At 38.4% G+C, this 18,439-nt stretch overlaps 1 protein-coding gene across 2 annotated transcripts in view; it reads right to left on the bottom strand.

The window, feature by feature from the left end:
- PIK3CB (phosphatidylinositol-4,5-bisphosphate 3-kinase catalytic subunit beta) overlaps nt 1–18,439 on the bottom strand; it is a 170,471-nt gene that overhangs the window by 70,288 nt on the left and 81,744 nt on the right. For both annotated transcript variants that reach the window (XM_064378740.1, XM_064378741.1), the window contains exons 7-8: nt 17,676–17,846; nt 16,723–16,800 (exon numbers count right to left, since the gene is read on the bottom strand). In XM_064378740.1, coding sequence (XP_064234810.1) covers nt 16,723–16,800; nt 17,676–17,846 — 249 coding nt within the window. The remainder of the gene's footprint in view (nt 1–16,722; nt 16,801–17,675; nt 17,847–18,439) is intronic.

Consider the following 18,439-nt stretch of genomic DNA (forward strand, 5'->3'; position numbering starts at 1 on the left):
AGTACCCAATCGTTATGTCTTCTGCTTTTCTCCCTCCTCCCCACTTCACCCTGAAGTAGACTCCAGCGTCTGGTGCTTCCTTCATGTTCATAAGCTCTCATCATTTAGCTTCCTTATAAGTGAGAACATGCAGCATTTCGTTTTCTGTTCCTGCGTTAGTTTGCTAAGGATAACAGCCACCAGCTCCATCCGTGTTCCCTAAAAGATATGACCTCATTCTTTTTTTTTTTTTGAGACAGAGTCTTGCTCTGTCGCCAGGCTGAAGTAGAATGATACAATCTCGGCTCACTGCAACCTCTGCCCCTCGGGTTCAAACAATTCTCCTGCCTTAATCTCCCAAGTAGCTGGGACTACAGGCACATGCCACCACGCCCAGCTAATTTTTGTATTTTTGGTAGAGACAGAGTTTCACCAGGTTGGCCAGGATGGTGTTGATCTCTTGATCTCGTGATCTGCCCGCCTCAGCCTCCCAAAGTGCTGGGATTACAGGCATGAGCCACCACACTCAGTCGTATGTCTTCTTTTGAAAAGTGTCTGCCCATTAAAAGTGGGCAAAGGATTTTGCCCACTTTTAATGGTTTTTTTTTTTCTTGTACATTTATTTAAGTTCCTTACAGATGAAGGCTATTAGACCTTTGTTATATGCATTGTTTGCAAATATTTTCTCTCATACTGTAGGCTGTTTACTCTGTTGATAGTTTCTTTGGCTCTGCAGAAGCTTCTAAGTTTAATTAGATCCCACTTGTCAATCTTTGCTTTTGTTGCGATTGCTTTTGGTGTCTTTGTCATAAAATTTTTGCCCATTCCTAAGTGCAGGATGGTATTGCCTAGTTTGTCTTCCAGAGTTTTTGTAGTTTGAGGTTTTACATTTAAAGTAAATATAAATGTACATTTACATTAAGTGTTTAATCAACCTTGAGTTGACTTTTGTCTACGGTGTAAGCAAGGGGTCCAGCTTCAATCATCTACTTATGGCTTGCCATTTATCCCAGCACCATATATTGAATAGGGATTCTTTTCCCCACTGCTTGTTTTTGTCAACTTTGTCAGAAGTTGGTCATAGGTGTGCAGCCTTCTGGGCTCTTATTCCGTTCCATTATTCTATGTGCCTATTTTTGTATTATGTATTATTTTTTAAAGCAATCATTTGGGTTTTTCTCCCTTTTTAAGCAGGCAGTTTCAGGATTAAGTAGCCACACCCTTAAGGAATCTTTCTTAAGTCCATGTCTCTGAACTACTTTAAATGTTATTTCCCTGTGTTCCCAGAAATCAGTCAAAAAGCCTGGGGACTTTCATTTGTAGTTTCTAAAGACTACGAACTAAGGAAAATTACAAAGAAAGATTTACACAACAGCACTTCTAGGAAATCTTTATATCTACCTTATATGCTATATGCAAAGTATCTAAATTATGAGAAACTTTTATTACCGTGGTTTTTTTTGTTTTGTTTTTTTTTTGAGATGAGGTGTCACTCTGTCACCCAGGCTGGAGTGCAGTGGCATGATCTCGGCTAACTGCAACCTCTACCTCCTGGGTTCAAGTAATGCTCCCACCTCAGCCTTCCGAGTAGCTGAGATTACAGGTACACACCACCATGCCAGGCTAACTTTTATATTTTAGTAGAGACAGGGTTTCGCCATGTTGGCCAGGCTGGTCTTAAACTCCTGGCCTCAGTGATGAGATTACAGGCATGAGCCACCACACACCCGGGCTAGCACAGTATTTTTAACAGCTAAAATAGAACACTAGATAGAATAGGAAAAAGTGAAGGCATATTAAGACATACTTCACTTCTCATATTCCTAATTAGTTTATTTCTCTAAATAAAAGTTTAGCTGTCTATAAGATTCATACAGCAATTATTTTCTCCTGAGCAATTAAGAAACAGCCCCACCATCAATGTCTGTATCATCTCCAGAAAAGTCTTTTATTATTTTTTTTCTGAGATGAACTTTCACTCTTGTTGCCCAGGTTGGAGTGCAATGGAACAATCTTAACTCACCGCAACCTCCACCTTCCAAGTTCAAGTGATTCTCCTGCCTCAGCCTCCCTAGTAGCTGGGATTACAGGCACCTACCACCATGCCTGGCTAATTTTTTATTTTTTTTATTTTTAGTACAGATGAGGTTTCTCCATGTTGGTCAGGCTGGTCTCAAACTCCCAACCTCAGGTGATCCACCCACCTCAGCTGCCCAAAGTGCTGGGATTACGTGCGTGAGCCACCTCGCCCAACCAAGAAGTCTTTCAAGGTTGAAAAAATAATCAATTTCACAGCTTTAAACCCATTATCAAAATTTTTGTATGACATTATATACTCAACATTTAAACTAAATTCATATAAATTCCCAATCTGCTCTGCAAACGCTGACAAAAAAAGAGGGTGGGGAAATAAATGTGTATGTACAGCATGGATATAGAAAACAAGACTGAAGAAATATCTAGGCTAGAAAAAAAAGTTTGGGAATCAAGCAAAGGTGGTGTACTTTTTCAAGTTTCTGACAAGGAAAATATCAGTAATTGCTTTCCAAGATCTGAAGATGACTAACTGAGAAGAAAATCACTAAGAGGTGTTGATGCAGGGTCCACATGCCTGAGGCAAACAACCCACTGACTTCTGAGTTCCTCGACCTCAAAATCTCCAACTGGGTACTTCTCTCCTTCCCTTCAGCCACACAATCCCACAATCCCACCCTGAATTTGACTTCATCACACCTTAGCACCTACAAATTACTAATTATTACATCTCAGTTTCCAACCACATCCCATCCCCTGACTCCAACTCACTCCTATTAATACATTCTCACAGGAAAACTGTAGCCCTCATTAAGACCTCTATTTCAACAACCAACACCTCTTTCTCTCCGCTTCTCTAATAGCTTTGTCTGCCTTCACTCTCACCAAAATTATCTGCAAGTGCACTTGCAGATAATTTTGAGATCCTATTACACTCATCTGGAAGTCTGTATCCTGGATAAACCTAATCGCCTGCCTCTTCTCCATGCCAAATGTTTTCAGGCAGACCAGCACCATGACTGATCATTTTCAAATGTAAAATTACTATTTCAGGCTGGGTGAGGTGGCTTACACCTATAATCCTTGGGAAGTCAAGGCAGGAAGATCCCTTGAGCACAGAAAGACCAGCCTGGGCAACATGGTGAAAACCCATCTCTACAAAAAAATACAAAAATTAGTCAGGTGTGGTGGTGTGCATCTGTAGTCCTAGCTACTCGGAAGGCTGAGGTGGGAGGATCACTTGAGCCCAAGAGGCAGAGGTTGCAGTGAGCAGAGACTGTGCCACTGAACCTCCAACCTGGGTGACAGAGCAAGATCCTGCCTCATTCAGAAAGAAAGAAGAAAAGAAAGAAAGAAAAAACGATTTCATCACTACAAGATTTCTTTTTACTGCTCAAAACGTTTATTACCATTTACTCTCCAGAGAGATAATCAGCCTGCAATCTACAAAAAAATTTTAAAGCCTTGTTTAATCAACTTTATGGGAAAATGAAAGTGATTTCTTACGCAACTAACACTCCACACATCTTCATGAAAAGTGAGTGAGGAAGGGGGCAGTGCCATCTATTCACACATGATTTCTGCTTAGGAACTTCGTGTTCTTAGATGACTTTTTTTTGAGATGGAGTTTTGCTCGTTACCCAGGCTGCAGTGCAATGGTGTGATCTCAGCTCACTGCAACCTTCGTCTCCCGGGTTCAAGCATTTCTCCTGCCTCAGCCTCCCGAGTTAGCTGGGGTTACAAGCACCTGCCACCAGGCATGGCTATTTTTGTATTTTTAGTAGAGATAAGGTTTCACCATATTAGCCAGGCTGGTCTTCAACTCCTGACCTCAGGTGATCCACCTGCCCCAGCTTCCCGAAATGCTGGGATTATAGGCATGAGCCACAGCGCCCAGCCAAGATGATTTTAATGTTACTCTAGGCTCAGTTGATGATTGATGCTTGCATACATACACACACACACACACACACACACACACGTATGTGTATATACATATATAAACACACATATACTTTGATCTTCTTTTTTTGACCTTAAATGAACACAACAAAGTCTCCACTGCCTAAACTTTCCCAAATCCAGTTTTGAAAAAAAAAATGCATACAGAATTTCCTGAAAAACACACAATATTTATTTTTTTAGGAAGTCCAAATATTATTATTCAATTAAAGACAAACCTCAGGCCTGTAATACCAGCACTTTGTAAGGCTGAGGTAGGTGATCACCTGAGGTCAGAAGTTCGAGACCAGCCTGACCAACATGGTGAAACCCCATCTCTACTAAAAATACAAAATTAGCCAGGTGTGGTGGCACATGCCTGTAATCCCAGCTACTCGGGAGGCTGAGGCAGGAGAATCGCTTGAACTCGCCTGGGAAGTGGAGGTTGTGATGAGCCGAGATCGCACCATTGCACTCCAGTCTGGGCAGTAAGAGCAAAACTCCATCTCAAAATAAATAAATAAATAAACCATCAAATGGCTGAATACAGCCCTAAGACTGAATTGGTTTGGTCTCTTCTAGAATGACTTTTTCCAGATTACACTTTCAATATTATATTTTATTTCTACTTGGTGAAAGACATTATAAGAGAGATATAAAGCATTATTTTACCTCCTATAATATGATGTTGTCAGGTGTGTTGGTGCTCACTACATTACCCACTGTGTCTCCTTCATAAGGATTCCCTAAGCATCTCTCTCTCAATTTACAGTACAGGAATATGCTACAAACCCATAAATAACCGGTTTATCTTATGAGATTCTGAACATTATAACTGATCACGCTTTCTCTTTGTCTTGTCCACTAGGTGTAGGGCAAGCAGACAGCCAAATATGTAGCCCACATCAAGCAATTAATTACACAGGATCTTATTATATACATATCTACTGGGAATCTTGCTATTGGGTTTTTTTTTTTTTCTTACTTCTTGTCAATTAACTATCCTCTTTTTTTTTAAAGTCAAAACTGTGTATATTGTATGTGCTATGTTAGAGAGACACACAGAGAGAGAGAGACTGTGAGCTCACCTCAAGTAATTGTGAAATGAGGTTTGGTAAATCATAAACAAAACAAAACATACATAAAATATATTTTGCATCTGTTGTATGGGAGGTTATAAGATAAGAATATCAGGATAAAAATGGTATTCAATTCTTACTCTTGGTGATTTTTCATGTATTTGTCATCTTTTTAATATGGAATTTAAATATAGTTTATTCAGAAAATTATGAGTTTTATAAATGATTATTTTTTCAATGTTCTGGTGACAAAGGCAATGAGAAATAAAGACAAACAAGTACCTACCATATAATAAAGGCTCAATAAATGTTAGCTAGTATTTAAAAACAAAACAAAACAGAATGCTAGTTGTAACTGAATCCAAAAACAAGTGGCAAAACTCAGGTATAGGGAATGAAGTAGAATTAGGGATGAGAGGGCTATAAAAGTTAAAAAAAAAAACCAAAAAACCCATCAATTATAATGATCCCAAAATAAGTCCCATACCACCTGTGAACAGCCACAACAAAAATGTAATCTGGGAAAGGATAACAACAAAGAACTAGTCTAACTTGAGTATGGTGGGGAAAAAAAAAAAAAAAAAAGAAGATCCTGCAAATTCTGAAAAACTTTGTTGAAAATAATAATCATTATTTAGTGTTGTATGAAAGGAAAATAATAATCATTATTTAATAATCAAAGTATGATTTATTTAAGGCCATGTCATTAAGATCAGTTCTGGTTGAGAAATCTCTGGGTAATTTACTAAAATTATTAAAGTTGACAAATGGTTAAAAAGAACAGTAGAAAAAAAGAACCAACTTTACAACGATAATTTTCTTCTCTGAATTTAGAATCTCCCATTAAAAAAAAAAGAAGCATAAAAAGAAGTTTTTGTTTTCAGAAAAAGCAGTAACAAAATCCATTCTCTAAATCTGTATCACATGAAGTTTTGTAAAAATTTTCCCATTTCCTGAAGCTTGATCTGGGTCATCTTCAATCCTTTGAGAAGTAAAGAATTTTAAAGTATAATTAATCATGCTTTAAAACCAGGCACAGTGGCTCATGCCTGCAATCCCAACACTTTGGGAGGTCGAAGTGGGAGGATTGCTTGAGCTCAGGAGTTCAAGACCAGTCTGGGTAACATGGTGAAATCTCCTCTCTACTCAAAATACAAAAAAAATAGGCTGGCAAGGTGGCTCACATCTGTAATCCCAGCACTTTGGGAGGCCAAGGCAGACGGATCACGAGGTCAGGAAATCGAGACCATCCTGGCCAACGTGGTGAAACCCTGTCTCTACTAAAAAATACAAATGGGCATGGCGGCACACGCCTGTAGTCCCTGCTACTCGAGAGGCTGAGGCAGGAGAATTGCTTGAACCCAGGAGGCAGAGACTGCAGAGAGCCAAGATTGTGCCACTGCAATACAGCCTGGGTGACAATGTGAGACTCCATCTCAAAAAAAAAATAAAAGTTGGTGTGGTGGTGCACACCTGTGGTCCCAGCTACTCAGGAGGCTGAGGTGGGAGGATCCCTTGAGCCTTGGGGCTGGAGCCTGCGGTGAGCTGAGATGCGTCACTGCAATCTAGCCTGAGTGACAGAGCGAGACCCTGTCTCAAAACTAAAAAAAATTATAACCATGCTTTATATAGTTACATGTTTTATTATCCAACTTTAATAAACTTTCATGGAAACACTTTTTCACAAGCCCTAGAACGTTAGGAGAGCAAGAGAAGTCAGGCTTTGTCATGCAAAGGACTTGCCATTGTGCTACAGCAGGAAAGTGCCAAGCCAATACACAGACTGCATTCCTATACTCACCAATTAAAAATGTTCTGTGTTGAATAATATATGATTTTTTTTTTCACATCAACACTTTAATTTCCTTCTTGTTCCACAATATGGCCAAAATCCACTACATTTTTGCCCTTAGATATTAGACACAAAAAAAGATCAGTAGCATGAATAGATGGAAATTCCCATGTTTTGGGAATTTCCCAGCCTTGATCATTTGTAAGAAGGAAAAACTGTCTCTTCTACCTTCATACACTTCAGACACCAAACATGTGAGGGTTTTTCCTACACCAACCAATTCTCCAACTCTCTGGACACCAATTGGGTATCCTACAATTCAATTTTGACACTAACTACCTGGACTTAGCACAGATGTTACCAGGTTACGGCATTAGTTCCTTAAGACTGACTTCCACTTCAGATGACAACTGCAAATCCCAGGTTATTGTCTGTACTTCCGATCAATCGAGGGTTCCCACAAATGCCCTCCTCAGGTTCAATCTGGTCTAATGGCACACAAAACTCAGGGAAACACATTTATCCATTTATTATAAAGGATATTACAAAGAATAGAAACAAATAGCCAGATGAAAAGGAATATACATGTACTTCAAGGTCCAGAAGGCTCCCAAGTGCAGGAGCTTGTCCCCATGAAATTTGGCTGCATGATCCTCTCAGCATGTGGATATATTCACCAACCCAGAAGCTCTGCAAATCCCATTATTTAGGATTTTTATGGAGGCTCCATTAAGTAGGTATGGTTATTAAATCTTTGGCTGCTGCTAAGTTGGCCTCTAGCCTCCCTCCCCACTCTGGTCCCAGTGTGCGGCTGAAAGTTCCAATCCTCTATTCACCTGGTTGGTTTCTCTGGCAACCGGCTCCATCCTGGAGCTATCTAGGGGCTTTAAGTCTCACTCATCTTGTAGGCATACAAAAAGACACTCCTATTATTACCCAGATTTTGAAGGCTCTTTTGTCAGGACATGGAGACTAGATCAGACATTAGAATAATTGCTCCTATCACTCGGGAAATGACAAAGGACTTAAAGGAGCTCTCTGCTAAACAGGTCAGAGACCAAATATACATTCTTTATTATGTCACAATTTGTAAAAAGATAGCTTTTGAGAATACTGTGTGACCTTAAACTAAGGATAAGATGTTAGAGACGGTTACATTAAAAGGTATTCAATCATTGCATATTTATTTAGTGTTTCAGGCACTGAAATAAGAAGATAAAAAGAGTAAGATACAGGGAAGGTGTGGGAGGGTAGAGGGTAGGGGTGTGAGGATTGAAAATTTACCTATTGGGTATAGTGTCACTATTTGGGTGATGGATACACTAAAAACCCAGACTTCACTATTATACAACATATGCATATAAGAAATCTGCATTTATACTCCCTAAATATATTTTTTAAAATGTTTAAGATTAAAGATACAATTTCCTTGGGTTATACATTTTAACAGGTTAGGAGTCCTGAGACCTATATAACTAGGCAGTGAGGTATTATGATGTATGACTAATACATGTGAATACAGGATATGTCTGGACTTGTATTTCTCTTGGGCTTCTTGAATTTGTGTTTCTGTCTTTTGCTGACTTTGCCAATAATCTAGTTTCCTGTGGTTATTTCCTTAAGTAGTCTTTCTGAACTGTATACTCTTTCTCTTTTTTCTCAAAGTCAGATTGCACAAATGTTAGACTTTCTAGCATTTTCTCACAGGTTCCTGGGGCTCTATTGAATTTTTCTCCCATTTTTCTCTCTGTTGTTCAAACTGGAAAATTTGTATTGATTAATCCTTAAGGTCACTGACTCTCTCCTTTCTCATTACCACTCTGCTTTTGGGTCCATTCAGTGTATTTTTAAATTTCAGTTATTATATATTTTAGTCTAAATTTTCCATTTGATTCTTCCTTATATCGTCTATTTAATGGCTGAAACTTTCTCCCTTTCCAGTCCCTTCTATTGTATTTGCCCTAGTTGTTACAGCATTTTCATAACTGCTTTAATGTCTTTTTGAGATAATTCCAACATCTGTGTCATCTCGGTACTGACGTCTACTGAACTATCATTGTCCACACAACTTCAGATCTTCCTCATTGTTTATGTGTCAACTAATTTTGAATTGTATTCCAGATATTTTGACTATTATGAGACACTGGGTTTTGTTTATATTCTATGGAGAATGCTGATATTTTTGTTTTAGGGGACCATAGTTAGGTTCAAAAGTTGCAAGTTTCCATGAGCCTTCTGTGAGCTGCAATTCCAATACCAGTTCAGTTTCCGAGTCTTCTTGCAGGGCTATTTGCATCTGTCCTATGTGTGTACTACACATTAACCAGTCTGAGACTTGGGTAATGGAACATGCCACTGTTCAGTTCTCAAAGTATGTAGACTGTTAAGAGCAGATCTTCATATGTACAGCTCAGGAATAAGCTTATAAGCACAACTAACTTTAAGAGGTTGCTTTCTGAGCTTATCTACTCTGCAGTGTTTCAAGTATTTTTTTAGTAGGCCGAAGCTTCCCTTTTCTTGTTATCCAACCAGAAAGCTGAGGCTTTACTGACCCACATTCCTGCAACTATACTAAATACTGGGCCAGGGGCGGGTAAGGGAAGGGGAGACTTACTCCATTTTCTTGCTACTACAACTCCTATAATTGAAGCAGACATTCAACTCTGAGTCTTAGGCTCTGCCTGTCCCCACTACTCCTGCCACTTCCCTGCTACCACTGTTGCTATTGCCACAGTACTGTTCAGAGACTGGGGCAACTCAGAAGAGAGAAAAGAAACAAAAAGAAGAGAAAAAGAGGTGGGATTCATACTTTTTTTTTTTTTGAAGGAGTCCCACATTTTTTTTTTTTTTTTTTTTTGCCCAGGCTGGAGTACAGTGGCACAATCTTGGCTCACTGCAACCTCCGACTTCTGGGTTCAAGCAATTCTCCTGCCTCAGCCTCCTGAGTAGAGTAGCTGGACTTACAGGTGCCCCCCACCAAGTCTGGCTAATTTTTTATGTGTTTTTAGTAGAGATGGGGTTTCACCATGTTGGCCAGGCTGGTCTTGAACTCCTGACCTCAGGTGATCCAACCCACCTTGGCCTCCCAAAGTGCTGGGAGCCAAGGTGGGTTTGATCACCTTATGAGCCACCATGCCCAGCTGCAATTCATACTTTCTCTGAAAGTTAGAAGACCTCTTTTCTACTAGAGCTATAGATAGTTATAAATAATGCCATCTTGTAGATTTTAGGCAACACTGAGTTCAGGCTTCTGCTGAATATTAATTAAGATGTACACATGAAAGATGAAAACACCACAAGGCTAGTCAGGCTCAGTGGCTCATGCCTGAAATCCCAGCACATTGGGAGGCTGAGGCAGAAGGATCACTTGAGCCCAGGAGTTCAAGACCAACCTGGACAAGGTTGGACAACACAGTGAAATCTCGTCTCTACAAAAAGTAAAAATAATAATAATAATAATAAAAATACCTGGGTGTGGTGGTACATGCCTGTAATCCCAGCTACACAGGAGTCTAAGGCAGGAGAGTCTCTTGAGCCCAGGAAGTCAAGGCTGCAGTGAGCCGTTTATGCCACTGCACTCCAAACTGCGTGACAGAGCAAGACTCTGCCTTTAAAAAATACAAAAATCAAAAAGTCCCACAAGGCCAAGGAAAGATTGACCAGGAAGCTATATACTACAGAATTCCAACCACTCCCACAGAGATGGAAGACGTTCAAGTGCCAGGCAGGCAGAGTGATGAGTCAACCCTCAACACGAGATTTTTGTTATAGACTTCATCCAGAGTCATGTGTCCTGTATGATCTCTCAGACTGCAAATACGATGGATTAGATGCCTGTGATTAGGTTGTACTATATGACATTGTCAGCTTTAAGGAGGGCAGATAATCCTCAGTGAGCCTGACTTTCTGGCTGAATGCTTAAGAGAGACTCAGCAATTCCTAGCAAGAGTCAAAGCATGAGAAATTTGACATGTGAGAAATCCTCCAGATTCAAAAATTAGAGAGGGTCACAGGGCAAGGATCTGAGAGCTGCCTCTAGTTGCAGAGAGAAGACCCCAGCCAACAGCCTGCAGGGAATTGGAGACCTCAGACCTACAATCACATGGAACAGAACTGGGCCAACAACTTGAATCAGTCTGGAAGCAAATTCTTTGAGTCTTCAAAAAGGAGTGCAGTCAAACTAACATCTAGATTTCAGCTTTGTAAGACTATATAAGCAGAACCTAGCTACTCCATGCCTGCTGAGCTAATAAGTAAATGTTGTTTTAAGCTGCTAAATTTATGGTATTTTTGTTATCCAGCAACAGAAAACTAATATAAGGGGCTATTATGAACTTTATGCCAATAAACAATAACAAAACAAATTCTCTGAAAGACAAAAATTACCAAAACTGACACAAAGAAACAGAAAATCTACCTATATATTCTTTAAATAAATTCTGAATTTCTTTTTTTCTTTTTTGAGATGGAGTTTCACTCCTGTTGCCCAGGCTGGAGTGCAATGGCATGACCTCAGCTCACTGCAACCTCCGCTTCCCAGGTTCAAGCGATCCTCCTGCCTCAGCCTCCCAGGCAACTGGGATTACAGGAATTTGCTACCACACCCAGTTACTTTTGTATTTTTAGTAGAGATGGGGTTTCACCACATTGGTCAGGCTGGTCTCCAACTCCTGGCCTCATGTTATCCACCCGCCTTGGCCTTCCCAAAGTGCTGGGATTACAGGCATGAGACACTGCACCTGGCCCTAAATCAAATTTATAATTAAAAACCTTCCCACAAAGAAAACTCAAGGCTCAGATGACATGGAGTAAGTTCTATCAAATATTTAAGGAAGAAATAATACCAATCCCATGTAAACTTGTTCAGAAAATAAAGCAGGGGAAGGCTTCTCAACTCATTGTAAGACCAACATTATCCTAATACCAAAATCAAAGAAAGACATTACAAGTCAAGTACACACCAATATTCCTAAACTTTCCTTATGAGCACAGACAATAAAATCCATAACAAAATATTAAAAAATCAAATTTAATAATGTATTAAAGAGCTAACACATATTGACCGAGTGGACATTATTTTAGAATAGAAGATTGGTTTCAACTTTTGAAAACCAATGGATTAAAATATACAAATCAAATGATCATTTCAAAAAATGCAGAAAAAGTAATCAACTTTTTCTTAAAGGATAAAACTTTTCAGCAAACTAGGAAGAAAAGAAATTTCTTAAACAAGGGGCATCTATGAATAAGGGGCATCTATGAAAAAAACTACAACTAATATTAAAGTTGAAAGACTGTATGAATGCTGTCCTTTAAGATTAAGAACAAAATCTGTATGTCAGGCCGGGTGCAGTAGTTCAATCCTGTAATGCTAGCATTTTGGGAGGCCTAGTCGGGTGGATCACCTGAGGTCAGGAGTTCAAGACCAGCCTGGCCAACACAGTGAAACCCCATCTCTACTAAAAATACAAAAATTAGATGGGTGTGGTGGCAAGTGCCTATAATCCCAGCTACTGGGGACACTGAGGCACAAGAATCACTTGAACCCAGGAGGTGGAGGTTGCAGTGGGCCAAGATTGCGCCACGGCACTCCAGTCTGGGCGACAGAGTGAGACTCTGTCTGGGGGGAGTCTACTATAATAGTTAATTTTATGTGTCAACTTGATTAGGTCACAGGGTGCCCTGATATTTGGTCAAACATTTTTCTGGGTGTTACTAACGAGATATTTGCTCAAACATTATTCTGGGTGATTTTGGATGTGACTGACATTTTAATCAGTAGCCCACCTCCCTAATGTGGGCTAGCCTCATTCAATTGGCTGAATACCTGAAGATAAACAAAGACTGACCCTCTCCAAGTAACAGAGAATTCTTCTTGCTTGACTGTCTTCTAGCTGGGACATTGGCTTTTTTTCCTGACTTGGGACTCTTAAATGAAACATCAGCTCTTCCTGGGTGTCAAGCCTACCAGCTTTCAGATACGAACTACACCACTGACATTCCTGGTTCTCAGGCTTTCAGATTCAGACTGGAATGCAACCACTGGCTCTCTTGGGTCTCCAGCTGCCCACCTCCATAATCATGTAAATCAATTTCTTATAACAAATCTTTTATAATTTTTGCTTATTTATGTGATATACAGATACAGATATATATATTATATCCTATTGGCTCTGTTTCTCTGGAGAACCCTGGGTAATCAATTTACTCTTATCACTTCTACTTAAAATTGTACTGGGAGTCTTAGCCAGTGCATAAAGGAAAGAAAAAAATTTCAAAAGAAAGATGTAAAGCAGCCACCTTCAAATTTCGCTTTAACATTCTACTGGAGCTCCTAACCTATGTAACAAGGTATATCTACAGGAAAATCATGTCATAATTACATTTAATGTACTCAAATTCAACTATATAATCCTGCTGGGCACAAGAAAGAAAAAGAGAACTATAGGCTGGGCGCAGTGGCTCACGCCTGTAATCCCAGCACTTTGGGAGGCTGAGGCAGGTGGATTACAAGGTCAGGAGTTTGAGACCAGCCTGGCCAATATGGTAAAACCCTATCTCTACTAAAAACACAAAACTCAGCCGGGTGTGGTGGCACACTCCTGAAGACCCAGCTACTCGGAGGCTGAGGCAGAAGAATCACTTGAACCCGTGAGGCAGAGGCTGCAGCAAGCCAAGATCGTGCCACTGCACTCCAGCCTGAGTGACAAAGTGAGGCTCTGTCTCAAAAAAAAAAGAAAGACAGAAAGAAAAAAGAGAACTACAGTGCTAGGTAGGGTGGAGTGAGGTACATACATTGAATACTACTGGCATTAAGGCCATTAATCCTCTCTATGAACATAGCAACTGCAAACAATAGAATCAATCAAGCTTGATAGCTGACAGAAGTGGCAAACATATGGACATAAAATGTCAATGACTTTATTAGGTTTCTGACCACTGACAAAGGAATAATTCATAATTCTTGAGAAAAATAAAGCATGAATGAATGCTCTTTATGAAGAAATTAAATAAAGGGCTGCAGAGAAATACCAACCATAAAAAAATTAAAGAACTAATAAATTATCTACAGAAGACAAATATGATAACCTGGCAAATTAGAAGAACAAATAGAAATTCCCATTTGTTACTATGTAGATTCTATATCTATACATGCAAATTACTAAATAAAACCATATATATATAAAATATTCCATAAAACTTGAGGGTAGATTTGACTCCATGTGATTTTGCCTTTAAAAATGAAATCCTGGTCTGGCATGGTGGCTTGTGCCTATATCCCAGTGCTTTGAAAGGCCAAAGCAAGAGAATTCCTTGAGGCCAAGAGTTCACAACAAGCCTTAGCAACACAGCAAGATCCCATCTCTATAAAACTAGAAATAAAAATTAAAATTTGCTATAAGTGATGGTGTATACCTGTAGTTCTAGCTACTTGGGAGGCTGAGGTAGGAGGATCACTTGAGACCAGGAGTGAGCTATGATCATGCCACTGCACTACTGAGGGTGACAAAGCAATACACTGTTTCTAAATAAATTTTGTTTAAAAAAAAAAACAAAAAACCTGAAGGAAGTCTATTTACTAATCCAGAGGACTGTCCAACATATATTATAAAGTGAATAAATCAAGTTATAGAACAATGTATATAGTATCATCCCTTCTGTCAACAAACCAATTGACAAATCACAGAAATAAACAAAACCAAAACCTCTTTAATTCCCATATCATAGGTTTATATATAAACATTCACAAAGCTTGTTAACTTTGAATCCCTTATGATGGTAAGGAGACACAAGTACACCTTTTTTCTTAATCATGTTTGCACTTTTTCTTTTCCTTTCTTTTTTTTCAGGGGGAGGGAACACTAGGTCTCGCTCTGTCACCAGGGTGGAATGCAGTGGCACAATCTCAGTTCAGGGCAGCCTCGACTTCCCAGACTCCAGCGATCCTCCCACCTCAGCCTTCCTCGTAGCTGGGACTACCGGTATATGCCAACACATCCAGCTAAGTTTTGTATTTTTTGTAGAGCTGGGGTTTTTTTTTTTTGAGACGGAGTTTTGCTCTTGTTACCCAGGCTGGAGTGCAATGGCGTGATCTCAGCTCACCGCAACCTCCGCCTCCTGGGTTCAGGCAATTCTCCTGCCTCAGCCTCCTGAGTAGCTGAGATTACAGGCACGCGCCACCATGCCCAGCTAATTTTTTGTATTTTTAGTAGAGACGGGGTTTTACCATGTTGACTAGGATGGTCTCGATCTCTTGACCTCGTGATCCACCCGCCTCGGCCTCCCAAAGTGCTGGGATTACAGGCATGAGCCACCGTGCCCGGCCCGAGCTGGGGTTTTACTATGTTGATTAGGCTGGTCTCAAACTCCTGGACTCAAGTGATCTGCCCACCTTGGCCTCCCGAAGTGCTAGGATTACAAGTGTGAGCCACCACACCCAGCCTGTTTGCATTTTTTCATTTGTTGCAAAAATTAGTCATGTTATACTTTTGCAATTGAAAAATTTAAATTAAAAGATAAAAACAGGATTATCACTAAAATAGAAAATAGAGGTTAATTGGCTATAAACACACTCATTAAAAAGAAAAATCTAGCTGAAAATATAAAAGCAAAGCCTTTATTTTAATGATAGCTACTCAAAGAATCTTCTTCTAAAATTGTATATATTTAAGGTATACAACATGATGTTTTAATATAGAGTGAAGTGCTTACTATACAGTCAAGTAAATTAACACATTCATTACCAGATATAGTTACCTTTCTTTTTTGAAGAGTACCTAAAATCTACTCTCCTGGCAAATTTCCTGTATACATTATTATTAACTGTAGTCTTCATGTTATATATTAGAGCTCTAGAATTATTCAATCAAGATAACTCTATCTTTGTACCTTTGAATTACTTCTCTCAACTTTCTTCACAGCCTCACCCACTTGTCTAAGAACCAAAGGTAGTAACCACCCTTCTATTCTCCCCCAAAATCTTTAATGCCCATGTACAAAAGCAAGTCATTGGTACTTCTTGGCAAGAGGCTACTGAATATATCTTCACAGCAACAAACATTTCAAACAAATCAAATCTCTTTCTTGGATCACAAAAATTATTCACTTAATTTCCGACCCAGCAAAATAGGGAAAATAAACACTTTATACTGTGTGGGATTGAGCAATAAATCCCCATGTGTTAACAACTTGTGGTCCATAACGTAGTAATCTATTTTCTTCCAGGAAATGGTATTAGATGTTCTTTGTGCTCAGCAAGTTTAAAATGGGGGGAAAAAAAAAAAGACTGGAAGAGGGGTTCAATGCAGCTCTAGGCAAGGCTGAGAGAGGAGAGTAAGCTTGCATAAAAACGTGATTTATAGTTGTGACTTAAATATCACTTGCTGAAATATAATTAACATATCCATCATCACACACAGTTACCTTTGTTTTTTTCAGTGAGGAGTGGTAAGAGTACCTAAAATCTACTTTTCTAGCAAATTTACTGTATACAATATTATTAACTATAGTCTTCAGGTTGTAGAGTAAACCTCTAGAATTATTCAACCAAGATAACTCTATCCTTGTACCTTTGAATTATTTCTCTCAACTTTCTTCAGAGTCTCACCAATCTATATTATATATTTCTTCTATATAATATACAGAAGAAATATGTAACATATACTGGAAAAATAATGTCAACCTTTCCAGTAACAATTCAAGTCGTTGAATTTTTAAACAAAATTTTTAAATAAAAATTCTCAATAGTCTTAATAATAAATTACCATATTCTGTACCATATTATATAATTGATCAATATGGGTAAAATTCAATCTCCAATGTGACATTATTGAGCATATCAGTGAGTCATTCAAACACTGGAGCAGATAGCAAATACAAATGTTAGTGGGTACTCACTTTTACAGTTTCCTCTGTGTTAAGTTTATTTCCCTTAACCAAGATAATTTGGAAAGGGTTGTTATTTTCCCAAACATGCTGTAAAAGAATAAAATAAATACAAATTATTTTAATGAAAGAAATGAATATTCTATGCTAGCAATGAAATTGTCATCAGTTCTAATGTCTATTGGCAAAATTATGAAAATAGAGTTCTGAAGTAACAACTGAAAGTCATATATACTAAATTAAACATAACTCCTAACACTTGGCTTTCATGGCAAAACATACGCAGCATTCCACTAATGCTAAGAGATATCACTAAATTAAACGCATTAGCAAATAGTAATAAAAGCTTTGTATAAATTAAGTTGAACATTTATATTAATATAGAAATAACATCAGCAAGGAGCAGTTAAATATACCATTTGTGATGACTGAATAACTGACTAAAAAGTGTTAACTGTTCAAATAAAGACAAGCTTAAGATTTGCTTTATACAAATATATTACATTCTCAAAAAAAAATAGTGCCCTTCACATATGTTTAATACCAAAAGAATTCAGTATTAAGAAAGCAGGTAAATTATACCAAAAACACTATCATGCTTAAGCTGATAGAAACGAAATATACTGGTTAATTCAATTATTTCTGCACATCTAACTTTTCTACTAGAATATCTCCAATTTCTCACTGAAGTCCTGTATTTAAATCAAAATCTCTAATTTGATGGCATTTTTCTTTAGCAGAAAAAAAACACCAAAAATATAAATGGCACATTTACATTTAATTGCAGCTTGAGTAAAAATAATAGTATCTAGAAAGATAATTTTTAAATAAATGATACATTTTTGGCAAATATGCATTGGTTTCACAGAAGGAGAAGTGAGCAAAGGAAATACGTGTAAAACTTATGTAAACTAACACAATCACATGCCTTTTGGGGTTACTAAAGGTTCAGAAATAAAACTTACAGAAATAATTCGTGTTTTCTTTGGTGGTAATGGAAGAGGAAGATTAGATGAATTTCTATTTATGGCAGCCTCTATGGCAATCATTTCCTGTTCATACATTTTCTTGATCTTGCAGCATTCCACAAGTATAAAATGGGGCAGGGTCCTGTTCATTACACAGTTCCGGATATACTATAGGGGCAAGAAAAAGGAAGGTATTGATTTTCAAGCCAACACCTAAATCAATAGAATAAAATTAAGCTGAACAACACTATATCAAATGCATTGTGAAAGTATGTCTTAAACCACAGCTGAGTAACAAGAATATAATTTTTTTTTTGAGACAGGATCTCACTCTGTTGCCCAGGCTGGAGTGCAGTGACACAATCACTGCTGACTGCAACCTCGACCTCCTGGGCTCAAGTGATCCTCCCACCGCACCCTCTGGAGTACCTGGGACTACAGGACTGCCCCCAGACCTTGTATGTACTAAATCACAAAAATTAAGGGGCACACCAGAAATGTGGGAAGATGTGTAACATCACATTACCTACTAATAAATTATAGCTCCATGTTCTCAAACACATATCACTTTATATTTGGCATGCCTATATCCCTCTTGTTTAAATAACAACAATAATATCACAAAACAACAAGATTTTCCTAAAATTCTGTAACTACTAACCTCTAACTGGGCACTTATAATAATATTCCTTACATAATGACTATTTTTTAGTCTTCAAGATATTTCAACAAAAACATCTTCATGTTATTTGAAGGCAAAG

This window comes from Aotus nancymaae, unplaced genomic scaffold (assembly GCF_030222135.1).
Source record: "Aotus nancymaae isolate 86718 unplaced genomic scaffold, 86718_ANA_hifiasm-v0.15.2.pri h1tg000019l, whole genome shotgun sequence".
Classification (NCBI taxonomy): Eukaryota; Metazoa; Chordata; class Mammalia; order Primates; family Aotidae; genus Aotus; species Aotus nancymaae.